Genomic DNA, 27,508 nt, shown 5'->3' on the forward strand with positions numbered 1-27,508 from the left:
AATTTTTTTTTATAGAATCGACCAATAGGATGCATCCAAATTTTTGTATCAGCTCTCCTGTGTTCGACATATTAGAACATCATGTTAGAAATTCCATCTGTTTAAAAATTTTTTCACCTGAAGCAGGTTTTAGGATTAGACCAAAAACGTTTGTTTTTGGGAAAAATCAGCTGGGTGAATATAAAGGTAGTGAATTTTTGTATAATATAATATAGCCCAGTTTCTTGAAAAGTTTTATTTTACATCTAAAACTTTTTTACCCATTAAAAAATGGCCCAGTGTAATATTTTATGCCCCTCTATTGTGGTGCTTAATGTGTTAAATTATCAAGTGAGACTGTATCATTATATACAATAAGTACAAAATGAATGCAACTTCTGTATAGTTGTTATATAAGTTGTTTGTGATATTCTTATTAAATAGATACTATTTTTGATAATGAAATATTATAAATCTTCTCATTGATTTAGAACAGCTGTTTTAGTCATATCAAGCAATGATGATAAATTGTCACATTACAATCAGACCATGTGTCTTTGAGGAAATTTTTGGATACATGTAATGTTTCATTATTCAATGTGGTAAATCAGATTATTTTTCAACAAACAGAGAAATTTGTTTTTCCATTTTAATAAGTGTGCAAAAATTTTAAATACATTATTAAAATAATGTGAAATAGCAATTTAATAAAGAAAAAATTACTAATCGTTCTTAGTATTGAAAAGAGAATAATCTCATGTACTGTACAACTAGTTTTCATTTAAATCACAAAAGAAATTTTATTTACAAATTTTGGACATAGAATAAATTGATAGGAAGGAAGGGCTCAACGTAACTGACTAAAAGTAAATTTTACAGAAGAATTTTTTAATTATTTTCTCTTATACATTAGTTATGAAGTAAATTTGTTGTGTAAAATATATTTTTTGGATATTTTACCTAATAAAAGTACTTTTGCTTATATTTTTAAAGTATAAAGACATGTTTTGGCAGTTACAATACTTTTGCTGTCATTACTACAGGTCCAGAAAGACTATCCTCACACATGCTTGCACTTATGATAATATTTAACTTGTGTTAAATCGGCTGACTCTGTAATAAAGGCTGTGGACGACAAAAATCCTCAGAATCTACATAACTGGAACTATAAAGAAAGGCATCTGTTTGATTTGGAAAAGAGTCAGTTAATCTCCAGGATGTACTTGGCTGTAAATAATTTTCATTGGATGTTGCTCATACTGGTTGAGGTGAATTTGTGTTGAATTGCTGAAGATTGAAAATTGAAAGCCCTGCTTCCAAAACAGAAGTTGCATGATTAGGATCCTCTGTTTTAGTTTCACATAAAATGATTCAATCATCAAGATCCATCAAGGTATATGAAGTGTCGTTTGAATCACTATTGCTGTATGCAACAAGTTTGACAAGTGTAATTTGACTCGGAACAGCTCTTGGTAAATCCATGTTTAATGGAAGATCTTTGCTAACAACTTGGTGAGTTTAAATTTAATGATTTATGATATGATTTAAGTGATCTAATTACCAAAAAACTCAATTTTGAAAACAAGAAAAGTTACTTATCTGTTGGAATTCAAAACTGAAATAAAAACTATTTGCCAGGTGGCAATGTGCATAAATGATGATCATGAGAAATTGTGATAAATTTACCTGTTTTTTGTGTCTTATACAATATGGAGTAGGTAAAACAAAACTTATGATAAAAAAATTAGGAAGAAAATTTTAAAAGTCCATCACAGTGTTACAATTTTGTGATGTGATTTGAAGTGCATAATAACTCATTCAAGATAATTTCAGCAAAGTTGCTGGTTAAGTTTTTTATAAATTGGTGGAAAGGGCTCAAATATATATATGTTAGATGTTATGCAAAAACTATTTATATATTTAGAATTTTTGAACATTTTAAAGTTGTATCATTTGAATACTATTATAATGAAGACTAATGTAGATTTGAGAGAGACAAATGATCTTAATGTAGCATTGACTATCCATTGTTTAGTTAATTCTTTAGGGTTTCTTACAATACCACCACCACCACCACCACCACCACGTACCATGTGAAACAGCCACTGCCCCAGTACAGTCCTCTGCTCATTCGTCTCAATCCTTTTTCATCCTTTTAGAATTATGGTGGTTTAGAAGAAATGGTTATGGCTCTTTGATCACTCAACTTTAAGCAATCCTAACCCATACTTAAGATTATTTGTTGCAAAGATGGTAAGCACATTGCATTGGCATAATCATTCAATGCCCTTCTGCAATTACTTCATTGGAATGTATGTGGAATCCATTCGAAATAGATCTTATCAAGCATTCCTTGGTACACAAAAAATAATACAGCAAACTTTGTTCAGCTTAGGTAAGAACTATGATTGAATGGTACTTTTTCACTTTGCAATGTATACAAATAAATAACAATTAGTGCAAGTACAATTATATTTTATTAAAATTACAAAGAATATTAACTACATAAAAGAAATGAATTGCATAGTTTTATTACAGATAAATCAGTCTTCATAAAAATTTTATAAGATTAAGAAGTTTGTAAGTTAAAATAACAAACTTTCTCAGGTTGGTCTCTAAAAAGTAACCTTCTAATGCCCAAGTACTTTCAAGCTGGTCAGGTTCATCTTCAGAAAAAAAATATGGATTTGGGAGAAAAGTCAGAATTCAGAGGTGAGGATGCATTACCAACAGTTTGGAAATGAGCAGTCAAGAAGGAAAAACAAAAAATAATAGTTAAAAGAGAGCATTCAAGAGAGGACATTATATAGAATATAGCTTAAAATACTTTTAAGAAAACAAAAAAATTTGTATGCATATTCAAAAGCATTTATTCAGAATCAAGTAATTATGGTTAGGGTGATAAGCCTTATTGGCTCAAAAGCACTTGGGCATTAGAAGAAAGGATTTCTCAGGTTGGTCTCTGAAAAGTATATTGTTATTTTAACTGATAAAAATACTTTTAATAAATATTTATAGAATTACAAATACTGGAAGATAACGTTTTGAATTTCAAGCATTTTCGTTAAAAATAATTAAACTTCAAGTTTCTTTAATTTATTTTCATAATTAGAAGCCAATTCAGAATGTGACTGAAAATAAAACATTTATCAATAATTATATGTATAAATTTTGAAAAATCACAAAATTTATATAAAATAATTACTTAGTAATTAATAATCGATTTTTTAATAAATTAATTTATGAAAGACGTTATAATAAATAAAACTTTAAAGGAAAACTGATCTAATTTAGTCATTGTATAATTAATGCATTTTACTTAATCAGAAATTATTAGATAAAAAATTTCTTCTGGTGATAATTAATTTAAAGAATATTGATACAGTACCATGATCATAAATATAATCTTTAAATTAAAAACAAATTCTTCAAAGAAATAAAAATAAGTTTAAAAAAATTTTAATTTACTTGCTTCATTACAAGCTTGGATAAACTCGTGATGTGCATGAATAAAAATCCTTTTGGTTGATGCCCAAAGGTAAAAATAAACAAAAGTACATTTCAAAAGACTATTATTATAATGCTACCATATATTCTATATAACTACCTGCTTTTTCTGGAGTTTTATAAAATTTTCCATAATCTATAATTTACACCCTAAGTGCTTTTGGATGTATCTTATCCATCTTCAGAATCAAAACAAAACTTTTGATGTTCCAAATTCCAACTGTTTCAATGAAAATTGGAACATCAAAAGTTTTCTTTTAATCAAATTTTATGGAATATAGTAATTGATAAAGATATTTGAGTGCTACCATAAGATTAAATAAATTAAAAATATGTTGCTCACAGAAAAGTTTTATTTAATGCATTTTTATAAGTATGAGAAATAAATCATTTAGTAGTCAGCTGATCAAGAATCGCTTGTAATAAAGTATTTGAATTTATCCCTCTCAAATGAATTATAAACATATAGAATACTTATTCCCAGAATGAAAAAGGAAATAGCATGTTTAAGAATACACAACATTAAATTCACTTGCTTACTTTGTAAAACTTACTAATAAGATTAAAACAATAAAGAAATTTGATGATTTCCATTTTTATCCTTAGGTAAATTGAATGTGTGCATAAGACTTCTTATTCAAATCAGTGTTTCTTAACTTTGACAAAAAATCCCTTAGGGGTGATTTATAAGGAAATGTTTTTTCTAATTGCTCCTTAACATGATTTCATACTTATTCCAAATAATTTGAATTATCATAACAAAAAAAGCATGTTACAAAGAATTTATATACAAATTATAGTTATAGGATATAAATTTTCACAGATCATATTTAACCTGTGAAGAATTCAGGTAGTCTACACTAATCTAATATATTGTTTGTGGGTCATATTTTTCTCCTACATCTTCAATCTGTTTATTAAGTAATCATCCCTAATTCAATAACACTTTAATGTTTTATAATGTATTTGTGAGGACCACCTATGGCATTTAATCATGGTCCTGATATTAGGGTTTCTTTCCTGGAATCCTGGGAAATTTTAAGATTTTCACACTTTTTGTATTCCTGGGAACTAATGCGTAGATACAAAAAAATTATAAAATATAATTAAATACGATCCCGAAGACTGTATGGGAGTTACTTATCAAAGGATTTGATAATTGGCAACATGGAAAAGCATGTGGGTGTGGTTTACTCATATATATATATATATATATATAATTATTAGGGATGGGTCAGTGAGTTATTCAGAATTTCAGATGTTATATCAAGCGATGATATCAAACTCAATATTTTATTTTTTTATATTTATATTCTTAAAATTTTATATTTTTCTTTCAAATATAAAAATATAAATATAACTGATTGGAATTGAGTCAGACATATTTCAAAGTCTTTGTTTGGCAGTATTTCATAAAATGCAATAGCATATTAATTTTTTATACATTTTTAAGTGCAGAGGATGGTTGACAAGTGGTTTGTTTGGTATTTGCATAATTTATCAAAAGTGAATCAACCTGGTTCATCAGCTTTAGGAAATACCAAAATAAGTAAAAGAAAGCAAGACAGTGATAATAATATCGCAAGTACTTCTTTTCAACAAGAAAGCCATTCTATCCTATTTTCTTAAAGCAGAGAAAGAAATATTAGAAGAAATAGTTACTAAACTTGTTTTTTTTAGATGGATTCACAGTAAATGCAATAACAAAGAGTAACTTTATAAGAAAGTCTTTATGTGACAAAGGTTATTCATTTCCCTCAAACCCTAGTGAAGTTAAGCTTATTTATGAACAATATGATTTGGTTAAAGCTTAGGTTAAAAAGGATATTTTATCAAAGCTAGAGGCTGGACTATGATGTAGCTTGATGAGTATACATCACTTAAAAACAGGCAATACTTGTTATATGCGGGGATAAGGACTTCATTTAAAAAAACGCATAAAAAAAAAATCTCACAAAACTTCACGAATGGCTGTAAATAATAGTTTTCGAGACACAATTAAAAAAATATTTTTTTTATGCGGTCAACAGGGACCGCATAAAAAAAGTCTCACATAGAAAATAACTCAAAACCGTACGAAATAGAATTTATTGACAACAGATGTCAGCACTTGACTGCATCGTCTGGTCTATCGTCTGTTTTACATATTTTTGTCCAGGTGGTGTTTTGTTGACTTAAAAAGTAAATTATTTCATTTTTCGCATATTCATGCAATAATATTACTATAATAAGTGCATTTATGCTATAATAAGTTTATTTAGCTATAATAAGTCAACGTAAGACATGACGAATCGCACGAGACTAGTCGCCAACTATACTGCACAAATTAAAAATTCGCATTAGAACAATATGATTTGGTTAAAGCTTAGGTTAAAAAGGATATTTTATCAAAGCTAGAGGCTGGACTATGATGTAGCTTGATGAGTATACATCACTTAAAAACAGGCAATACTTGTATATAAATGTTCATTTCTATGAAGGTAAATTCTTTAATTTAGGAATGGTAATAATCAGCGAGTTTTTTTCAGCAAAAAATTGTGTTGAAGCAGTATAGGCTAAACTAATGGAATTTGACATCACAATTGGAAAGCACATAGTTGCATGTGTTACTGATGGTGCTATTATGATGAAGTTTGGAAAAATAACGAGTTGCGAGTATCACATATGCTATGTACATGGCCGTGTATGATGTTCTTTATAAGAAAAGAGTGAATTTGGGTGAAAGTGCTACTGAGATAGAAAACATATCACATGAAGGAGGAGGAGAAAAGATTGATGAAAGTTAGGAGTTAATTGAAGATTTAAACAAAGCATTGGATTTAGAATTTGAAGATTGTATAGCATCAGATGCTATGTTTCAAATTGCTCATGCAGAAGAAAATTCCATGACTAATATAAATGAACTCTAAAAAAGATAAGAGGTATCATTAAATTATTCAGAAAGTCATCTGCCAAAAATGATATTTTACAAAATTATGTTAAAGCAGAGTTTGGTTGTGAAAAATTGGTTATTTTAGATATGAAAACATGCTGGAATAGTTTGTTGGCAATGCTTGAAAGATTTTTAGAGATAAAATCAGCAATTTCAAAAGCATTAATTGATATTAAGGAACAACAAACGTTGGCTAACGTAGAATTTGAAACTCTGACTGCAGTTGTAGCAGGCCTGAAGCCAGTAAAAATTAGCTTAGAAAAACTATGCAGTCGAAATACGACTTTGCATTCATCATTGGGGAGTTAAACCAACAAAACTGAGAAAAGCTAAGAATATGAAATATTCTTTGGTTCAAAGAATTAATGAGAGATGAAATGTTAATTTAGTTGGATTAATGCAATATCTAAATTTAGGGAGAAAGTATGATGATACTGCTGCAGTTACTGCTGATCTTTTTGCTTTACCAAAAAAAAAAAAACTCTGATCCAACAAGCTAAAATAACTTTCACAAGGCTTTTTGTAAGTTGCCGACATATGGGGGCAATTAGTTAATTGCGCATCAGGAAAAACCCAGGGACCGATCATACATGGGTGGTGGCGGCAGAGGCAAAGATGACAAGTGTCTTACAATAACCGTTTATTTTAACATCAAAGCAAACTTACAAAAAACAATATGTGTTGCGATCTAGATCGTCTGCGGCAGAAGGAGCTCCGGATGGCGGCGATTGGGGAGTGCTGTTGGAGTCGTCAGTGAAGCCCCAGGGCAGTCAGGCAGAAGAGTCCGAGGGGTCGGTGACGGACGTCGGTGAAAGAGTAGGTGGCTGTTTGGAGTCCCGTCGAGTCCCCTGGTAGAAAGCTCCGTCATCTCCCCTCCGACCTTGATTCGGGGGTTTTTATACGATTTTCCCTCGAATCTTCCCCTCTTGATTGGTCTTGGGTCCCTTTTTCCTTTTCTCGATTGGTCAGTCTCTTGTTTCTAAGCAAGACGAAAACCAAGTTTGGTTGGGGACGGCGCCCGAACGTTGACAGCTACTCACATAATTTACACTGTTTACCCCCCTCGCGCGGACATCTGGCCGGACCGATCAGCCAAACGTTCTGCGGCCGCCCCCTTTCGAGATGGTCCCGGGCTCAAATGGTCTAACAGGTGTCCTTGACCATATGTCTCTCTTCTTTCTCCCCTTTTTGTTAATTGTTTACATCTCGACTCCTGTATACGAGCACCGCGACATCCCCTTCGTCGTTTATTACTGCGTTGTGTTTGTTTTAGAAGAAATGCTTTACATCGGTCCGGTTTGTAGCCCGATGCGCGTTCTCACTCCAATTGACTTTCCGAAATTTCCCGATGTAGCAATCTTGTAAACAATCGAATTTCCGGCGCGATTTTAGGATCTTCACAGGGCTCCCGACCTTTTAAAAATGTTGCTTACTCCTTAGCAACATTTTACCTGGCAGCTCGGCTGTCAGTTCGATCTCCGCTTTGCCGGAAGTAGTGATCCTATTTTACTTCTCCCCGACGGGTTCCGTTTATTCTTGTCGACCACAGTCTCCGTTCTTGTTCGCGACAGATCAGTTTTTGTGTTAGTTGTTAGACAGACCATATAGCAAAAAAAAGATTTAATATAAAAATATATATATGGATGAACACAATACAAAAGATTACAAAATGGTAAAGAAACAATAATAAGAGATGAAAATACGGATTGCAGCACCCAGGAGTCGGGACCTTCAAGTTTCTTCGCCCTCTCCTGTCTCTGGGGTGTCCCCGCCCCGGCAATCGTTTCACCGCGGGTCCGGAGACCAGCCCCTGGCTCTTCCCGCTGCTGGACGTCTTTGGTCCCGTTCTCGTAGAATTTCTCGGGTCTGTTCCCGCTCCCGCAAGAACTGTTGGGAGAGCTCCCGCATCCCGTGGCCTCTTCCCACACCTTGCGGGGTCCAAAGGGAAAAAGCTCCCCGGTCCTCTGTTCTCGGAGGCTCCTGCCCTTTCACTTTCTCAAGATGTTGGTCGCTCTGGGCCAGGAGTCTCCTTTCCTGCAGGTATTCGGCTCAGCGTGCCGCGTAGCTCGCCACTTCCTCCACCTCTCGCTTCAGCTCGGGGTCCACCTCTCCTTGCAGGGGCAGGACTAACATCTCGGGGTACGCTGTGTCGGGGACACTCCTAATCCATGCAATGGCGTGCCGCACGGCAGTCGGGTTCACCTGAAACTTTTCATCTTCTTCTTCGTCACGCCACCCGATTAGAAAAACAATGAACTATCCAAAACAAAACAAACGCAAAGCTCCTCTAAATTCCAGGTTTCCGATGCTTCCGCCATGGGGTCTCTTGGTGTTTGTTTTTGCTTTTGTTTCGTTGTCTGCCAAATATAAAGAAAAAGGTTTTATTGGTTAAAATAATTTTTAGTGAAAGATTTGGACCCAATCCAGAGTGTCGCATATTGGACCTCCTCTGGCCGTGATGACTGCCACATGAACTGGCATGGACTTGGCTCACTACACTTTTAGAAGCTTGTCATGTTTCCTCCAAAGCCATCCACAATTCACTCAGATTCACTGATGATGGGTCACAGTCTTGAACACTGTTCTCTATGGTATCCTAAAGATTTTTTGATGGGATTTAAATCAGGCTTCTAGTGTCTATCACTGGGGCCTGTTATTGACGGTTATCTTGCTGACTCCAGTTCCATTGGGATGTAGGACAGACATAAATGGGTGTAAGTGGTCATTCAGGAAGTCTGGGATGCATTGAGAGTTGTTAGTTCATATATACCAAAGATCCAAAGACACCTTCCAGACAAGTACTGAGCTACCACCATTTTGTTCAAACTGACAGACAATTTATGGCTTTGTGAGGTTTGTGTTGCATCTGCAGTATCTCATTTACATGATTAAGTTTGAATTGGAATTCATCAATACAGGTTACCCATTGCCAATCATCAATACTCTAGTTTTGATGTTCTTTAGCCCAGGCAAAGCATGAAGGCAAGTCTTAGCTGCAGAAAAATAATGTCAATTTGACAACCACTAGACAGTAAACACAAGAACTTAAATCTAGCTTGATGTAATACAGTTAGTAGTGGCACTCTTGTTGGTCTCCAGCTCCAAAAGCATATACAATGAAGTGTATGTTGCACAGTCTATGATTGTCTGGCTGAACTCACATTCAGATGGAAAATGATTTGAGATAATTTCTGGTCCTAAACATGCCATATAATGCAAGTAAGCTGCCAAAGCCCATGATTATTCAAGGTTGATTGCCCTTTAACAGCAAAAAAACAAGCAACTGGACAAAATGCATTTTCATATTCCTGGAACACTTGTATGAGAAAATCCTTCTTGGGTTACTCAATATCTAAAATTATCATTCATTAGGCATCTGCAATCTGACTACAATCACATAATTTACACACATGTTTTCCTTTATTACACTACTCAGGGCAAATGTTTGGGGAAGACAAAGCTGTCAGCTGTATATCACCACAAAATTGGCAGGCATGCATGCAAATGCAGCAGCAGCAGTACAGAATTTTCATAATGTCTCCTATCCCTAATTTAATTGCATTTTAGTGTAATTGACTTATTTATATTATTTGAATTTTATTCAATGAAATCAGTTTTAGTACTCATTTTCCAGACTAGAGCGTAGAAATTATTTTGTTTTTGTATAATAACATTTTAATTTATTTCTAACAAAACAAAGAAATCACTTGTATTTATAATGTGTCAATTCAGATATGCTAATAATCGGTCATAAATATATTAAATAAATAAAATTACACTGAATTCCACTACTTGATATCATTTCTTTATTATTAATGTGATAATTGAGCTGCAATTTGAAAAAATTGTAGACTTATAAATTCCCATTGTCATCTGTCTTTCTTTAATCTCAAGAACGGAGTTATATACATGAAAGACAAGACCAGATATGGAAACCTTAGGGGCAGGAGGCCTCGATTCACTATATATGAACTTCCAATGCAAACTGGAAGTCACATTATTTCAAATCAAAAATTTCCCCCTGTAAAGTATTAGATGACCAGCATGACACTATTGTTAAAGGAAAAGTATGATGTACAAGGGCAAGCAACTACTAATTTGAAGTGGAGAGCACATATTTAATTTAAAATATGTTAAAAATATGATTAAAAAATTGCAGCCCAGCATTGTGATGATTTCACAATAAATAATTGCTCATTCAATATCTTTTTTAATTCTTAAACAGGATATTTATTGAATTTCTAAAGTAACAACTATTGTCATAACTACAACTATAAGAAAATCATCAGCCATTAACAACAAACTATAAATTACTACTAAATTATTAAATTTTAAAAACAAATAATGTTAAGACTATTTACCTTGCACAATTTTAGAATTTCTTGTTCTAAATCTATGATTAAACTGTCTTTTTCTTTCAATACTAACTTCATTGTTCATGCAAAAAAATTTTTCCATTAGTAACAAAAAGCAATGTGAATACATAATTAAATGAATTGCAATCAAAATGTTAAAAAAATAAAAATAGATATAGTCTCAAATAACCAAGACCCATTTAACCAAGGGTTCTTTCTGTATTATACAAGGTCAATTGTGGAAGAATAATTTGTCAATAAAAAGATGAGGTCATGAAATGAACTATACTATTATGTTCATGGTTCGATGATGTGTGGTATTGAACAGGACTCTAGAAGTTAAAAGAATTTACTGTGGCAACTTGTCCTAACATAAAAATTTTAAACCTATGATTACAATTGACATTTCCTTACACTTGATTTAATAGATACGATTGTAAATAAAACTTAAATTAAATAATAGAACACTTTTAAAGTATGTTCAATGAGTAGATCTAACCTAAAAATAGGTACCCTGTTTTTAGGTTAGATCTACTCATTGAACATACATGTTAATGCATTTAAATCTAGTTACTTAATAATCATTCCAGTTTTTGGTTATTATGTTATCTGAAATACCCTTGCTTCACATTATCTTGGCTAATTGGGACTATACTGTAATAAGAAATTGAAAGCAAAGTACATAGAATAAAAATGACAAGATTATCATCCAATTGTAAAAAAAGGCACATTTATATCAAAATCTATAATCATATACAAAAACAATTCTCCATTAAATATTTTTTTCCAAATGTTTCCTTTATATATATATATTGTAAAAATTAAAAATAATGACCTCCACAAGTTTGTAATTATTATTATTATTATAAATATTTTATTTGTATTAAGGCAAGCCTTGTTACAGGGGGTTAATATATGAGTGATTTAGAAATTTACAACAGTTGATCAACAATTATTCCAATATACATTATTTTCTTGAATACAATAAATAAAATTACATTAAATATATATTAATACATCTTCAACAATCCTTCAACAATAAATTAGTTTTTGTGCTTTCAAGTGGACTGTCATTTATTTTACCAGTAACAATATACTATCACAGGAGAGCAGTAGTTTAAACACAAAAAGTTTATTGAAAATATATTATCCAAGAGGATCTTTATATTATCAATTTTTATTATTAATTTTTTTCTGAATGTCAACAGTAAAATGATTTAAATTATAAATTATGATTATTATAAAATTTCCAAAATTTCATTCTTAATTTTTTTTTGTACACTATTTCTATAAACTTTATTAATTTGCATATTTTTAAATAACACATAGGTGTAAGACCGCCGACTTCCAGGGGAAAACAGTTAATCGCGCGTCAGGAAAACCTAGGGTCGAAAACGTATGTGGGTGGTGGCGGTAGGAGACAAAGATGACAAGTGTCTTACACAAAACCGTTTATTCTAACTACTAAGTTAACTTACATATTATTGGTACAAATTGCGATCTAGATCGACTCTTATGGTGATAGAGATCTCCAGTTGTCGGTAGTCGGATGCGGTCGTCTTCCGAAGATGCGTGCCCGGGGCTGGGATGACGAACTGTCTATTGCACTGGACGTGTGGCTTGGACGGGGGTCACCAGCTGGCGGACGTAGGTTCTGGCGTCTTGAGGTAACACTGGTCCAGAGGAGAACTGCTGCACTTCTTCCAAGAACGACGGAAGGAGGGTCCACACCTTGACCTTGCGACTCGGGAGTTTTATAGGAGTTTCCCCCCTGAATTTCACCCTTTTGATTGGTTCTATTCTTCCTCTCCCTTACCCCGATTGGTCATTTCTTTTGTTTCTAGGCGAAACTGGAGACCGATCTGGGTCGGGAGAGTTCCGAGAGGTGTTGACGGAGTCTTTGAAGTTCGTGCTCGTATATTCCGGCCGTTATGGTCCTCTCTTTGACGTTTTTGACCTCACGCGGTCCGCCAGATGCTTCGGTGGCCATTTACCCCCCTCTGTTTCCCGTTTCCGACACTCGTACACGAGCACCTGGACAAAGCTCCCTCTCTCTCGGTTGACATCCCCTCGGTCGTTCATTATCGTGTCGCGTTTGTTTTAGGATAAGTTTGGGAGAGTTTCTTTCGTGTCTGGTTTACATCACCAACACATGTTCCTGACACGGTTTGACTCTCGAAACTTTCCGACTTCGGAACTTTATAATTATTCACCATTTTTACGCGTTTTTGCGATCCCTACACGGCTCCCCGCCATTTAAAAATGTCGCTCCAAGGTCAGCGACATTTTACCTGGCGACTCGGGTTGCCAGTCCGATCTCCGCGCCTGCAGAACCTGCGATCCCGTTTTCTCCTCCCCGGCCGAACCGCGTGGGTTTCCGCTTTGGTTCGCGACCGATCGGTTATCGCATTGACCGTCAAACAAACTAATTAGTACAAAAAGTTTAATATGGATTATAAAAATTTTCTATTACTACATATACTAACTACATCATAATTAATATAGATAATTACAAAACAAAGGGTTATAACAAATATTATAAAATGCTTATATTTTTTTTTTTGTTTTCATCATTGGGGGCGCCAACTTCTGGCTCTCCCCGCCGCCAGGAACATTTCTTCCCTTTTTTGGAAAGCTTGTCTCTCCCGATCTTGGCGCTGGATAATTCTTTGCATCTGTTCCAAGATCGCTTGGCCTCTTCCCACCCCCTGTCGGGGCCGAGGTGAAAGGGCGTCGTTGTTTCTCATCGGCGGCAATCGGGCTCCTCCCGCCTGCAGGGAATCGTCCTCCTTTGGGGTGCCATTCACCTTGTTTATGGCCGCCGATACCGCTTTTTCCACTTCCCTCCGCAGGTCAGGGTCTATTTCGGCCCGCTGCGGCAAGAGGATTATTTCGGGGTTTCCCCGCCGGGGGTTTTGTGTCACCCGCCGAAGGGCGCCCCTCACGGTGTCCGAGTTCACCGTGAATTCGCTTTCTGGCCATACCGAATGGCCTGTTGCTCTCTCGGCGCCGCCTTCTTCCGTATTCCATGTTGTCTCCATGTCGATTGTCTTTTCTGTTAAAGATAAAAGGAAAGAATGATTAAATGATGAAAGCGTGTTTAATATGCCGGCTGGTCCCCTCTTTTTCTACGGAAGAGCGATTTCGTACGCGATCTCTCCCGAATATGTATGCATATATGTTTCGTTATAAGCCGAGGAGGGGAACCTCATCTGACGCCGAACAGGGGCCCTTTCAGTTCTCGCTATCCGGTTCGGGTTCCTCGACAGTCCCTCGATTTCTTACGGGGAAGATAGTCACCAGCACATTTAGGACGTGACTCTCGAGCATCCGCTCTAACATTTTTATGCTTACGGTCATGCAATCTCTCATTCGTATGATGAACTTTAAGTCTCCGGTCACGCTCCTGGGAATAGATTCCCATTGCAATGTCTTGCCTCTGCCGCGAACTTCAATTCTTACTCGGAAGCGCCCTGATTCTTTGCGGCTTCCTACATTTTGAGCTATGATATAAAGTGGGGAGTTCTCGTCGATTGTTTCTGTCTTAATGATTTGGATAATGAAATCCTTTTGGTGACAATGGAGACAGGATATCCACGTGAGCGGTATGGACGCATCTAATCCTACGATGGACATCCGTACTGAGTTATGGTTTATATGATGTATGTAAGAGTGGTGCTCGGTTAGGTGCGGTATTACTTGTTGGTATACTCCTTCCCAGGTGCAAGCATCATCCAAGGAGGGGCAAGAACACGTCCGGAAGGGACAGTATTGCTCATGCACTCTTCTGTCCTTGAGAGGTCTTCTCTCCGGACATCCGTTGTCTTTATAGGCACACGGCAGAGCTATGATTTCGCCCAGCTTTTCTAGGGTCAGATTTCTAATATTTCTCAATTCTCCGCGGCAGACGGGGCATTGTCGAACTTGTGATTTGCATCGGGCACAGACTGTATGGCCCGACAGACATTGGAAGGTAGGGGGTGCCATGTGTTCATAGCATACCGGACACTCGAACAAGGCCACCAGGGCAGGATCCGGAAGGGAGTCTCCGGGTGATGCCTGTTCCGGGATAGCCACTGCTCGGTCTTCCTCCATTTTCCTCGTTTCTATACAAAAGGAAAAGAAAAATTGGTTGAGTTTTCTAACTAACGGATTAATATAAAATTCTACTGCGACACGAGATAAAATTTTTCGCGCCGTTTTTTTTTTTTTTTTTTTTTTTTTTATAACCGTCTCATTTGCGACGGAATCGTTTCAAAACCGACGGGAAGTGTTATGGCTTCTTCCCGTTTCGGTTCGGTTAATTTTTCTCGCTCGTCCTCTCTTTCCTCAGGAATGTTGGGAAGTGGCTTCGCTTTCGTGGTCCTCGGTAACTGTTCTGTCATCTCCAATATGACGGGTTCTATTCGTTCTTCCCTTTGGAAAGATGGATAAGGACTCATTGACCTTTGTCTTCCCAAGCAGTGTGGCCGCTTGTGGCATTTCCAAACCATCAGAAGGATCGATATAATAACAGCAGGGACCACAAGACTTAGATTCCACATTGAGAATGGTTGTTCTGACACACCTGGTGTTGACGAAGGGATATCCGTCTTTACTGATTTGATCTCTTGATCTATTTCCTGTAGTCTTCGTTTTGATAATTCCAGGGACCACTCCTGTCCTCGGGGTTGGAGCACACCCGGGGTGATGTTTCCCCGGATGTATCCCTGCAAAATTCTCATCTCAGTACGATTTAGAACGTCCGATATTGCGGGTATCACGTATTGATTTCGGAGCGCAATTCTAAAGGAGGTTCTTGATTGGAAGTGTGCCGTGAGTCGCACGCCGGGCACATGGCCGGTGCAGGTCATCGGCAGTCTAAATATTCCTGTGTTGTTCAGTTTAATCATCTTGACTGGTGAGCGTTGCTGATCTCTCTCCAGATTGCACTCGATAACCAAATTTAGAGGTGATGGGGTAGAGTATATCCAAGTCCCTTCTTCGTCGATACGACGGAACATTGGTTTCGGATATACAGATACTCTTCTTTTACAGAGTTTGTTTACTACTGGCTCATCTGCCATGAATAACGCATATTCGCACGACTGATATGGAAGTCTCCACACGGCGACTTCTGGTGCACAAATCGTGGTCAATCCAGACCTACATTTTTGCAAGTCATGGGCTTCTAGCAACATGTAAAGTTGTCGATTCCTCGATAAAGCGATATACGGATATTCGGTCTGGTAATGGGCAAATGTTTTGGAAGCGGGAAAGTATGCGGGAAATTGTACCGCTTCGTACAAGTCAAAATATCCTTCGGGGGTGATTAATGGAAACTTAGCAAAGATTCTCAGCGTCGACGGAAGTGCCACTGCTATGGTGGTTATCCATTGATAATATTTAAAGACGTTGTCTTTGTTTAGGGTCTCGATCAACGAGATTCCGCTAGGTAAATGTTTGTTTATTTCCGTTAGTGCTTCTAACAGCTGTGACCTTGGCAGGAAATATGAGCTGAGTCTGTCGTTCTCTAGCATCTCGACTGCCTGTCTTAAGTTCGTGACGCCGATTCGGAACTCCATGACGGCATTTTCTGCATATCGAAGTGCTGTACTTACGACGAATGTATAACTGAACATTTGGAGTTGTTTGTCTAAATAATCTTGACGTCTAATCATCATGTCGATGTACTTCCGGTTGTCCTTGACCGCTTGTAGGGTTTGGTTCATGACGGTTGTTTGGGCCTCTAAAATGTGCACAAATTTTTGTTGATTTCTGGATAATTTATTTATTTGACTGTTCATTGCTTCAACTTCCTCCGAGGTTGCAGTACCGAAGAGGAACTTCAAGATTTTTCCTCCAACGTCAATTAATCCTCGTTTCGATCGGGAGGGATTTCCTGTAGTTACGGTGGATTTTAGTTCTTTATATTCTGTCTCGAAGTCGGTGAGGGATCGTTGTAGGTTTGTCAGTTCTGCTTCAGCTAAAGTCCACAAGGGTTGCATAGGGTCATCTTGCTTCCGTTTACCTTCTTTAATGACGGGGACTAATGAGGTCAAGTGACGGTGCAAACCACGAAGATAATTGTCGTATTCTTCGAACGATATCTCGATGACCATAGTCCATTGACTCGTGGTCATAAGGAAGTTTCCCTGATGTAAGAATATGATACCTTTGGTCAATGCAGGTACGATCGTTGATACGTCGTTTACAGCGTAGCTTAGCAACATGAACACATAGACTACTATAAACTTTTCCATCGTCATCTGACAAAAAGGGAGTTTACATTGTTACTAGTTTCGATTTGGTGACAATTGATTTAAATGCGCACGCGTATTTACAATAGACCTCGCTCCAGTTGGAGGATGATATCTCCTCTTTCACAAGAAAGAGAAGCTACCATTTACAATCGGCGAACAATCCAGTTGGAGTAGGGTGTGGCAGCCGCGGAAGGCCCTCATTTTGCCGACCGGTCTCGGCGACCTTCGCGTCCCGCACCGCTCCCATATTTGGTTGTATACTTCCCGAAGACTTGGGAAGGACCCACGGATAATCGCTTACTGGTCCTTGACTTCGGAGAGCATAGTTGTGTGTAGGTTGTGACGGGATCACGGGTTGTTCGACTTCCGTGTCTCCGGCGGTGTTTGTGATATCTGTCTGGCTTTGCTGCAGTGAGTCTAAAATGATTTCGTCCCAGGGGTCAACCTGTTCTGTTTGAGGTTGCACCTCCGTTAGGGATGATGGATCTGCGTTGTTCACGCCGGGGCTTCCTTCTCCTGCATCGGGTGGTACAAATTCCAACCTAGCGATTGCAGGTTTCAGCCTATTAGCATGCGTGTGTAATTTCTTCCCGGATTGGATGTGTTGGACTATAAAGTCTACGGGGCTCGTCTCTGCAATTATTCTATAGGGACCGTGCCATCGCGGGGCCAGTTTTCGCTTCACTCCCGCGGGTATAACTACCTCATTAACAAAAACTCTGTCTCCAATTGAGAATTTGTATGGCTTGTGCCTACGTTGATGATAGGTATTTCTATCGTACGCGGCTTTTTCCGCGTGTTCCTGAGCTAATTTGTGGGCTGAGGTCATCCTCGCTCTTAACTCGCTCGCGTAATTTTCACTTATGTCATAACGGGGTCTATTTGGTTCGATAACGATATCAAAGGGGTAAGTCGGATCGCGTCCATACAAAAGGAAAAAGGGCGTTTCGTTAGTACTCGAGTGTACTGTCGTGTTGTACGCGAAGAGAGCATACGGGATCATTTCATCCCAATTGCGCTGATCCGCGTCAACATAATGAGTTAAAATATCTATCAGCGTTTTGTTCAATCGCTCTACCATTCCGTTACATTGGGGGTGATACGCTGTAGTAAGGAGTCTTTCTATTTTTAACAATTCACAAACCTCCCTCATAACCTTGGAAACGAAATTGGATCCTCTATCAGTGAGTAATTGTTTCGGGACCGAATGTCGGAGAATAATCTGCGTGACGAACGCTTTTGCCACTGTTTTTGCCGTAATGTCGGGCAATGGGATCGCTTCGGCCCATCTAGAAAAATGATCGATAAAGACCAATAGATATTTGTTGCCGTTATTAGTAATAGGAAGGGGACCCTGGATGTCCAGTGCAGTGCGTTCGAAGAGTCTTGACACTCGAGGGAACGTCTGCAGTGGGGCTTGGTGTCCGTGTTGGGGCCTTTTCCTCATCGCACACTCTTGACAGCTATCGCAATAATGGGCTATGTTCTTATTCATTTCTGGCCAAAAGAACTGTGTCTGTAGTTTCTTTCGCATCTTTTTCTTACCTACATGTCCTGAACTGGGGATATCGTGGAACAACTTTAAGACATAATCTATCATAACCTTGGGTACGACTATTCTATCCCATTTTTCGTTTCTCTCGGGGTTTTCCTTTCGATGATAAAGGGTTTCGTCTGCGTCTAAATAATAATCTGCGAAGTCTACGTTTGTTTCACGGGAGGACAATTTTCCCATTAACTGTTGTCTAATTTGCTTACAAAAGGGATCCTTTAACTGTTGTTCCTTTATTTGTACCTTACTATATATAGGTTGCATCTCGCAAATTTTCGCTACGGGCATTCGGCTTAACGCATCTGCATTTGTGTGAGCCTTGCCTGGTTTATGAATTATTTCGAACTGATACTCTTGTAATGCTAAATTCCATCGACTAAGTCTCGAACTTTCGTCTTTAACGTTAATAAGCCACCTAAGGGGTCTATGATCTGTGATAATTGTAAATTTTCTCCCATAAAGATAGGGTCTAAAGTGTTTGATCGACCAAATCACGGCCAAACATTCCTTTTCTGTTGTGCTGTAATTTTTCTCGGCTGATTTTAACAATCTGCTTGCATACGCTACGGGAAGCTCTCCACGTTCATCTTTTTGTGACAACACTGCACCTATCGCTGTGTTGGAAGCATCTGTTGCCAATATAAAGGGGCTGTTAAAATCTGGGGACCTAAGCAAGGGTGCTGTAGTCAAAATTTCCTTTAATTTCTCGAACGCGGTTTCATGTTCCTGGTTCCAGTGAAACTTTACGTCGTTCTTTAATAAATCCGAAAGGGGTTTTGAAATTTTTGCGTATTGAGACATGTGTCGTCTATAATATCCTGTCAAACCCAAGAATGCCCTAACATCTCGCTCATTCTGGGGTTGAGGAAAATTCTTAACGCACTCTATTTTTGACCGATCCGGTCGGATACCATCTTCTGAAACTTCGTGTCCTAAAAACTTTATTTGTCGCCTTACAAACTGACATTTCCGGGGCTTCAGCTTCAATCCAGCTGCCGCCAGTCGCTGGAGTACCAACTCCAATCGTTCCAAGTGCGATTCGAAATCTGGGCTAAATACTAATATGTCATCCATATAGACGAGACAAATCTTGTTTTTCAAGCCGCTTAATATTAAATCTGCCATCCTTTGGAATGTCGCAGGAGCTGATGCGATTCCCATTGGAAGGCGATTATATTGATAATGGCCCGACGGAGTGCTAAACCCCGTCTTTTCTTTGGATTCAGGGCTCAGGGGAATCTGCCAGAATCCACTTAGGGTATCCATAGAAGAAAAGTATCGCGCTCTTCCCAGCAAACTCAGTGATTCCTGGATGTGGGGCAACGGATAAGGGTCTAACTGGGTAATTTTATTTAATTGGCGATAGTCCACCACCATTCGATAACTTTTATCAAATTTACGGACCATCAAAGCCGGGAATGCCCACGGAGAGCTGGAGGGCTCTATCACTCCGCTCTTTATCATTTTATCCACTAATTCATCCATTATTTCTCTCTGGGCATATGGAATTCGATATGGGGCACGACATATTGGGGGATTATTTCCAGTATCTATCTTATGCTCTACTAAGTCACAATAACCCAAATCGAAATCGTCCTTCGCGAATACATGCTTATATTTGTATAATAAATCTAGTAGAGGTGTCAGCTTATCCTTTCCTACTTCGCTAAAGTTAAATAAATTCGCAAATTGAGCTCTAGTTAGTTCGTTTTCATTTGATCGCGTCATTTTATTTTGTTTCGCGCTTTCCTTTGTTTCCTCTTCCGCTAAGAGAAAAGTTCCTAACTTACTTCCTCTGTTTAACTTAATCGGTTGTGTTTTTACATTCATTATTCTGACGGGTACTCTACCCTGCTTCCGTGTTTTGACTAACGTGTGGGCAACAAACACGCCTTCTCGTTCGGGGAGTGTCGGTTCAACAACTCCTAATTGTCCTGTCAACGGGGAATGAACTTTCCCCTCCACAATGACTTCTGACCGCGGGGGAATGACGTAATCGTCGGCTAACGTCACTTCCTTAGGAGAGCTGTTCTCTCCCTGCTCTAAACTATTAACCTTTGTTTGTTTTAACTTCTCCCGTTTAGTTTTTCGCTTGCATTTATTTTTCTTTTTCGTTTTCGCGTCTCCTATAGTTCTATTTTCTCTATCGCTACTTACAGTTACATTTAAATCGTCTTTTGACGGTACGCGTATTTTTTCGCCTGCTTTCTCGCTCTTAATTTCGACGCTTTCATTTAATTTGGAACTATCGTCGCTTTCTTTTATTTCGGCTAGTCCCCAAAAGGTCACTGTGTCTCCTGAAGGGAAACTAAGCGTCGCATTCTTAACCGAGATCGTAACATCGTATTTTTGAATAATATCTCTACCTAAGAGTCCGTCGTTAGGCGTAGTAATCTCGGGGTGCACTAAATAACAATCGTGGAAAAAGGTCAAACGTCCGATCTGGAATTTTAACTTAAACTTTCCGAATGTCTCGATAACGTGTCCGGTGACACTTATTAACTCTACTATTCTAGTCTCCGCTCGCCGCAATCGCGTTGTATCGGGAAATAGCTCTCTAGAAATCAAAGTAACAGCTGCACCTGTGTCTATTGTCAGCTGAACCTTCCTATTTTCTATCTCGCAAATTATTGTACAAGGGGGCAATTCTCTACCTCTTGATTCATTGATTCCCGCTAATTGGGGTGTCTCTGGACCTATCGGCGGTCGATTTATTTCGCTATTTCGTTCTCTAAACGCAACCGAAGTGACTCTGTCGGAGTCTCGCGTTTGTTTATTATCCACGGGCATGTTTTCTGGGGCAGGTAATGCTAAAAATCGAGGGGCGGCTACGTGGTTCGGTGCGCGCTCCGTATCGAAGCTGCTTCCGGACCAACCTAGACCGTAACGCGGGGGATAAAAGGGCAACGGAACACCTTGTCCATTGTTTTCGTATTCAAATTGTCTAAACCGCGTAGGGGAAAAGGGTATCTGTTCCGACTGACTAAATCTAAAGGGGTTCGGCCGATTTCTAACGGGTATCTGCCATTCGAAAACTTCTTGATTCGCTCCCCACCTCCGGGGATCCGGAGGAAAGGCGTTTCCTCTGTACCAATCCAGAGGCGTCGGCATATAATCTCCGTATTCTGCACAATTAGGATTTATCGCTCGGAATTTTGATAATCTATCTACATTCCTTCTCCAAGGGGGTATCGGACCTTGTTCTGAAAAGGGGCCGTAGCAAGGATATCGCGTGCGGGGTTGTCCTTGCGGGTTAGCGGGTTGAGATCGCGGGGAAAATTGTTGCGGTGGGCGTCGCTGCGGGCTCGGGGGATGCCGCGGATTTCGCATCCCGTCATTTGCTCTATCAGCTCCTTGTATCCGATTTGTTCGCGAGGGTTCTCCCCTTTGGAAATTGTTTGTTGGCTTAGGCGAGGGCGGTTGATCGAGCCTTTTTCCTATTGTCGCTAATTGTTTCGAAATTTGCGCGATTTTTGCGTCGAGAGCCGATTCTCTCCGTAAATTGGGTTCTTCCGTTGGCGTGTCGCGCCCCTCTACTGCATCATTGATGCCGGCAACTAAATTTCGCGTTTTTCCTGCCAATTGATCTATCGTTTCTTCGCGGATAGCTATTTTTAAGGCCTCGGCGAAAGTTGCAGGGTCATGCGTCATTACACGCCTTTTTAGCCTGTCCGTTAAGCCATGCAAAAACTGGACGCGCAATTTTTCGTCCAGCTCCCGCTGTTGACAGCGTTTGATAATTGCGTTCTCCTGTTCGTTCGCGCCCGTTTGTTCTATGCTTGTCGCGCTAGCGAGGGATTGCAAGCGAACCGCGAATTCTTGAACCATCTCATCTCTCTTTTGAGAGCACGTATGAAATTTCTGAACGCGAATCGAGTATGGTTCTTGGTCAAAACGCCGGATCATCAGCTTTTGAAAGGTCTCGAACTCCGTTATGCTTTTCATGCTGAGGTCGCGCCATGCAAAATCTCGGGCTACACCTGTGAGCTTGCACTTGGCTATGCTCAGGCACTGCCGAGGAGTCCATCCCGCCAGACTAGCGATCTCTCCCAACGTGTCAAAGAAATCGGTGACACGCCCTGTTTCTCCCGAAAACGTCGGGATTAACCCGCCAAATGCGGAAAAGGAGGGAAGAGAGCCGCTACTGCCACCGTCACGAGGTCGCGTCGGGACACTTGCATCTGCCTCCATCGCTCGACCCACTTGTTAGAAAAACTTTTCGTCGGCGTAACTTACTCAAAATTTTTGTGTGGGGCAATTAAATATCCCACTTCTGACACCATTGTAAGACCGCCGACTTCCAGGGGAAAACAGTTAATCGCGCGTCAGGAAAACCTAGGGTCGAAAACGTATGTGGGTGGTGGCGGTAGGAGACAAAGATGACAAGTGTCTTACACAAAACCGTTTATTCTAACTACTAAGTTAACTTACATATTATTGGTACAAATTGCGATCTAGATCGACTCTTATGGTGATAGAGATCTCCAGTTGTCGGTAGTCGGATGCGGTCCGTCTTCCGAAGATGCGTGCCCGGGGCTGGGATGACGAACTGTCTATTGCACTGGACGTGTGGCTTGGACGGGGGTCACCAGCTGGCGGACGTAGGTTCTGGCGTCTGAGGTAACACTGGTCCAGAGGAGAACTGCTGCACTTCTTCCAAGAACGACGGAAGGAGGGTCCACACCCTTGACCTTGCGACTCGGGAGTTTTATAGGAGTTTCCCCCCTGAATTTCACCCTTTTGATTGGTTCTATTCTTCCTCTCCCTTACCCCGATTGGTCATTTCTTTTGTTTCTAGGCGAAACTGGAGACCGATCTGGGTCGGGAGAGTTCCGAGAGGTGTTGACGGAGTCTTTGAAGTTCGTGCTCGTATATTCCGGCCGTTATGGTCCTCTCTTTGACGTTTTTGACCTCACGCGGTCCGCCAGATGCTTCGGTGGCCATTTACCCCCCTCTGTTTCCCGTTTCCGACACTCGTACACGAGCACCTGGACAAAGCTCCCTCTCTCTCGGTTGACATCCCCTCGGTCGTTCATTATCGTGTCGCGTTTGTTTTAGGATAAGTTTGGGAGAGTTTCTTTCGTGTCTGGTTTACATCACCAACACATGTTCCTGACACGGTTTGACTCTCGAAACTTTCCGACTTCGGAACTTTATAATTATTCACCATTTTTACGCGTTTTTGCGATCCCTACACATAGGTAAAAATACTTACCTCAATTTTTTTATGTAACATAGGTGTTACATCTGGACCAATCTTAAAATTTGATGCTAAGTCAATTATTTGTTCAGATTTATTTTCCAATACTTGTTTAAGAGTTAAAACTTTCTTTTCTAACATTAAGTGCTTTAAGTTCATTTTCTGTTGTAATTCTTGTATAAATAACAAAAAATTTGAATACATTTTTTTTCTTTCCTTTTGAAGCTGTAATATTTTTGAAAACTGTATTAATATGTTTTATGAAGAATAAATTTAGTATTTTTAAAATGATAAAAAAGATTATTATTTAATATAGTAGTAATAATTATTAAAAAAAGAAAACTACAATAATATTTTGCTAATATAAAAGTAATAATTTGTTAATAATCAAATTATGTCATACAAGTAGTATTTGAAGAATTGATGATATAATTATTCTGCTAAATTCAGAATAAAATTTATTTATTCTAAAAATTTTTAATGATGATAAAATTAATTTAAAAATGCAAAAAAAATATGAAATAAAAATTATTAAAAATCAAGCTACATTTCAACTTATTACACTGCTTCTAATTACCTAAAACAGAGGGTTAGGAGAATTTTTGATTTGTCCATGTAACAAGCTATTTATAAATAACATTTTAAACAATTCTTACTTTTATATTAATGTCGTGATCTATAGGAATATATTTAAATTTTTTTTTTTTTGTATTATTGATATCATCAGATATATCTGATGTACAGTATAATTTAACACTATATAATACCTTTAGACTAATAATATATATTTCTCATATTCCCTGCCAAACATATATTTTTCTTTAAAGAAATAAATCTATGTTTCCTTAGTTAATAAATTTAGATAACTTATGTAAATTTTTCTTATAATTATGAACAAGTGATTTAACATGTCTTATACCAGGGTTGTCCAACCTTTTTTCCTAATGGGCCAAATTAGAAACTTAGGTATATTCAGTGGGCCACAAAAGTACTTTATATAAATATATGCTTTTAAAAAGTTCAAAATGTGAATATCAAATTTTAATAACAAATAAATATTATTACAAAAATACTGTATTATTGACAGTAAAAAATGAAATTATACTCACACAAAATAAAAATAAATTCAATGCAATTTTTGACATTGCCTTCCTTTTATAATATTGTCAATATCTGCTTTTATGGTATTAGTCTTAATTCTAAGGTTAGTTAAATGGGAATCACTCAATCTATTTCTTTCAGCAGTTTTTATGCACGAAAAGAATTGTTCACAACAGTATTTACTACCACATGCATAACAGTTCTCTAGATAAAACAGTTTTCTAACACCAATTACGTCATTATGACATCAAAGTGTATCCAGTGAAACGAGAATAATTTTTTCGACATACTTTACCAAAATAAATGAAAATATACCTAAAAAATTTAGGGTGCAGTGAGCCATATAAAAATATTAAGTGAGCTGTAGTGCAGCCCGCAGGTTGGATATTCCTGTCCTATACCATAATCTGTATTAATCAGAGACCAAGATACTTATAATACATTAATTCAACAGTTTCTTTGCTCTAGAAATTGTTGAATAAATGTATTATAAGTCAGAAGAAACAATTTCTATCAATCTGAAATGCATTGCTGAATAAAAGCAAAAAAAAGTTAATTAAGTATTTTGGTCTCTGATCAATACAGATTATAGGAAAGGACATGTTAAATCACTAGTCCATGATTATAAGAAAAATTTACATATATGTTGTAACCTAGCATATTTTAAAAATAATATAACTTTCACACACGTTTATCAAATAACATATGCTTTCTTCCAATCTTGTCCTACTGCATATGTTTGCACCCAGCTTTAATGCAGTGTTACCTACAAAGTCATTTCCTTAAGTTTCCAGATAAACTTCAGTTTCTGCCAAATTGGGATATTTTTCACTAGACTAGAGTTGGAAAAACTAATGGTCTAGTCCAGTGGTTCCCAAAGTGTGCGCTGCAGCTTCCTCACAGGGGTGCCATGAAATATAAAATTTTCATAATTTTACTTCCACTTTCAATTCAATGTGATAAGATGCAACATCTAGCAGACCTGACGCAAATCATTAACTCAGTAATAAAAGTGGCACACAGAATTGCAAAATGTAAAAAGCCTCATACAATAGCAGAAAATATCATTCTACTGGCTGCTGTAGATATGGTGAACATTATGATCAGTGAGTCAGCTGAGAAGCAGCTTTCAAAAGTGCCTTTGTCCAACATCATCATCAATCGCAGAATACAGCACATAATGAAGGACCTCTGATGTTCAGTCGATTGAAAAAATAAAAGGAAAAGAATTTGGGTTGCTGCTGGATGAGGACACAGATAATAAAAATGATGCTCACTTGATTTGCTATGTACAGTTTATAGATAGTAATAACATTGTAGAAGATTTTCTCTTTTGTAAAAGTATCACTGCTGGCGCTAAGGCTCGTGACTTGTTTGAGATCCTTGATATTTTTATATTCGAAAATAATTTGGAGTGGATCAAATGCATTGGTATCTGTACTAAAACTGTATCAACGGTGCTTGTTCTAAGTCTGGGTGTTATGGAGGATTGCAAGCACTTTTTCGAAGTAAAAACCCTGATGCACTGTGGACCCATTACATTATTCACAGGGAAGCACTCACATCAAAATATCTGAGTCCTACATTGAACCAGGCCTTAGAATATGTAGTAGATGTAGTAAACTTTATAAAAACTCGGCCATTAAAGGCAAGATTTTTCAAAAAATTATATGAGGATATGGGATCTGAGCACATGTCTTTGTTGTACTACAGCATTTCAAGAAAGTACAAAGCATTATCACAAGAGAGCAATGGCTCTCGAGGTAATGTTTTGTCTCATACGTTTGAACTGCAACAGGAAATTTATATTTTTCTTAAAGAAAAAAACCACAGGTATGCTGAAAATTTTGTGAATGAAAATTTTTTGGTAAAATTAGCATATTTATGTGATATTTTTGAAAAACTGAATGCTCTGAATCTCTGCCTGCAGGGAAACAACATGCAACTTTTAAAGTAAATTGAGAAAATGTCAGCTTTTATAAAAAAAATTAAAACTATGGAAAAGTAAAATAAGACGGTCCTTCGAAGGGAGAACGACATACGAGAAGGATGGAGGGCATACTTTGAGGGACTTTTGAATACAGAGAATGAAACAAAGAACAGAGAGGAAGGAAGCCAAAACATGGGCATGGTACAGATGGTAACCAGAGAAGAAGTGGAAAGGGCCCTAAAGAGGATGAAGAACGGTAAAGCGGAGGGCCCGGATGGAATTCCTGTAGAGGTGTGGAAGTCATTGGGGAGGAAGGGCATTGACCTGCTATGGGACCTATTCAAAAAAGTCTTTGAGCAGGAGGAAATACCTAACGAATGGAGAGAAAGTATACTTGTACCTATCTACAAAGGAAAAGGGGATGTTCAAGAGTGTAAAAACTATAGAGGAATAAAGTTGATGTCCCACACGATGAAGATTTTGGAAAGGGTTTTAGACAGAAGGTTGAGAGCAGAGGTGACCATTGCAGGAGAGCAGTTTGGATTCATGCCAGGACGGTCAACAGTCGATGCCATTTTTGCCCTTCGGCAAATGTTGGAAAAATATTGGGAGAAGCAAACCCGGCTGCATATGGCATTCATTGACCTGGAGAAAGCTTATGATACGGTGCCTAGACAAGAACTCTGGAGGTGTCTAAGGGAAAAGCTAGT

The 27,508-nt window shown here is 38.0% G+C and overlaps 1 protein-coding gene across 2 annotated transcripts in view; it reads right to left on the minus strand.

Annotated features, from left to right (window-relative positions):
- Positions 1-2,437: 2,437 nt before the first annotated feature.
- Positions 2,438-27,508, minus strand: part of LOC136979075 (dynein regulatory complex subunit 4-like) — a 63,029-nt gene continuing 37,958 nt past the window's right edge. Inside the window, exons 8-10 of one of the 2 annotated variants that reach the window (XM_067274979.1) lie at positions 23,783-23,992; positions 10,780-10,845; positions 2,438-3,110 (exon numbers count right to left, since the gene is read on the minus strand). In XM_067274979.1, coding sequence (XP_067131080.1) covers positions 3,054-3,110; positions 10,780-10,845; positions 23,783-23,992 — 333 coding nt within the window. In that variant the 3' untranslated portion in view covers positions 2,438-3,053. The remainder of the gene's footprint in view (positions 3,111-10,779; positions 10,846-23,782; positions 23,993-27,508) is intronic. The other variant, XM_067274981.1, reaches the window with a different exon arrangement.

The sequence above is a fragment of the Centruroides vittatus genome, unplaced genomic scaffold (genome assembly GCF_030686945.1).
Source record: "Centruroides vittatus isolate TY-2023 unplaced genomic scaffold, ASM3068694v2 contig_577, whole genome shotgun sequence".
In the NCBI taxonomy this organism is placed as follows: domain Eukaryota; kingdom Metazoa; phylum Arthropoda; class Arachnida; order Scorpiones; family Buthidae; genus Centruroides; species Centruroides vittatus.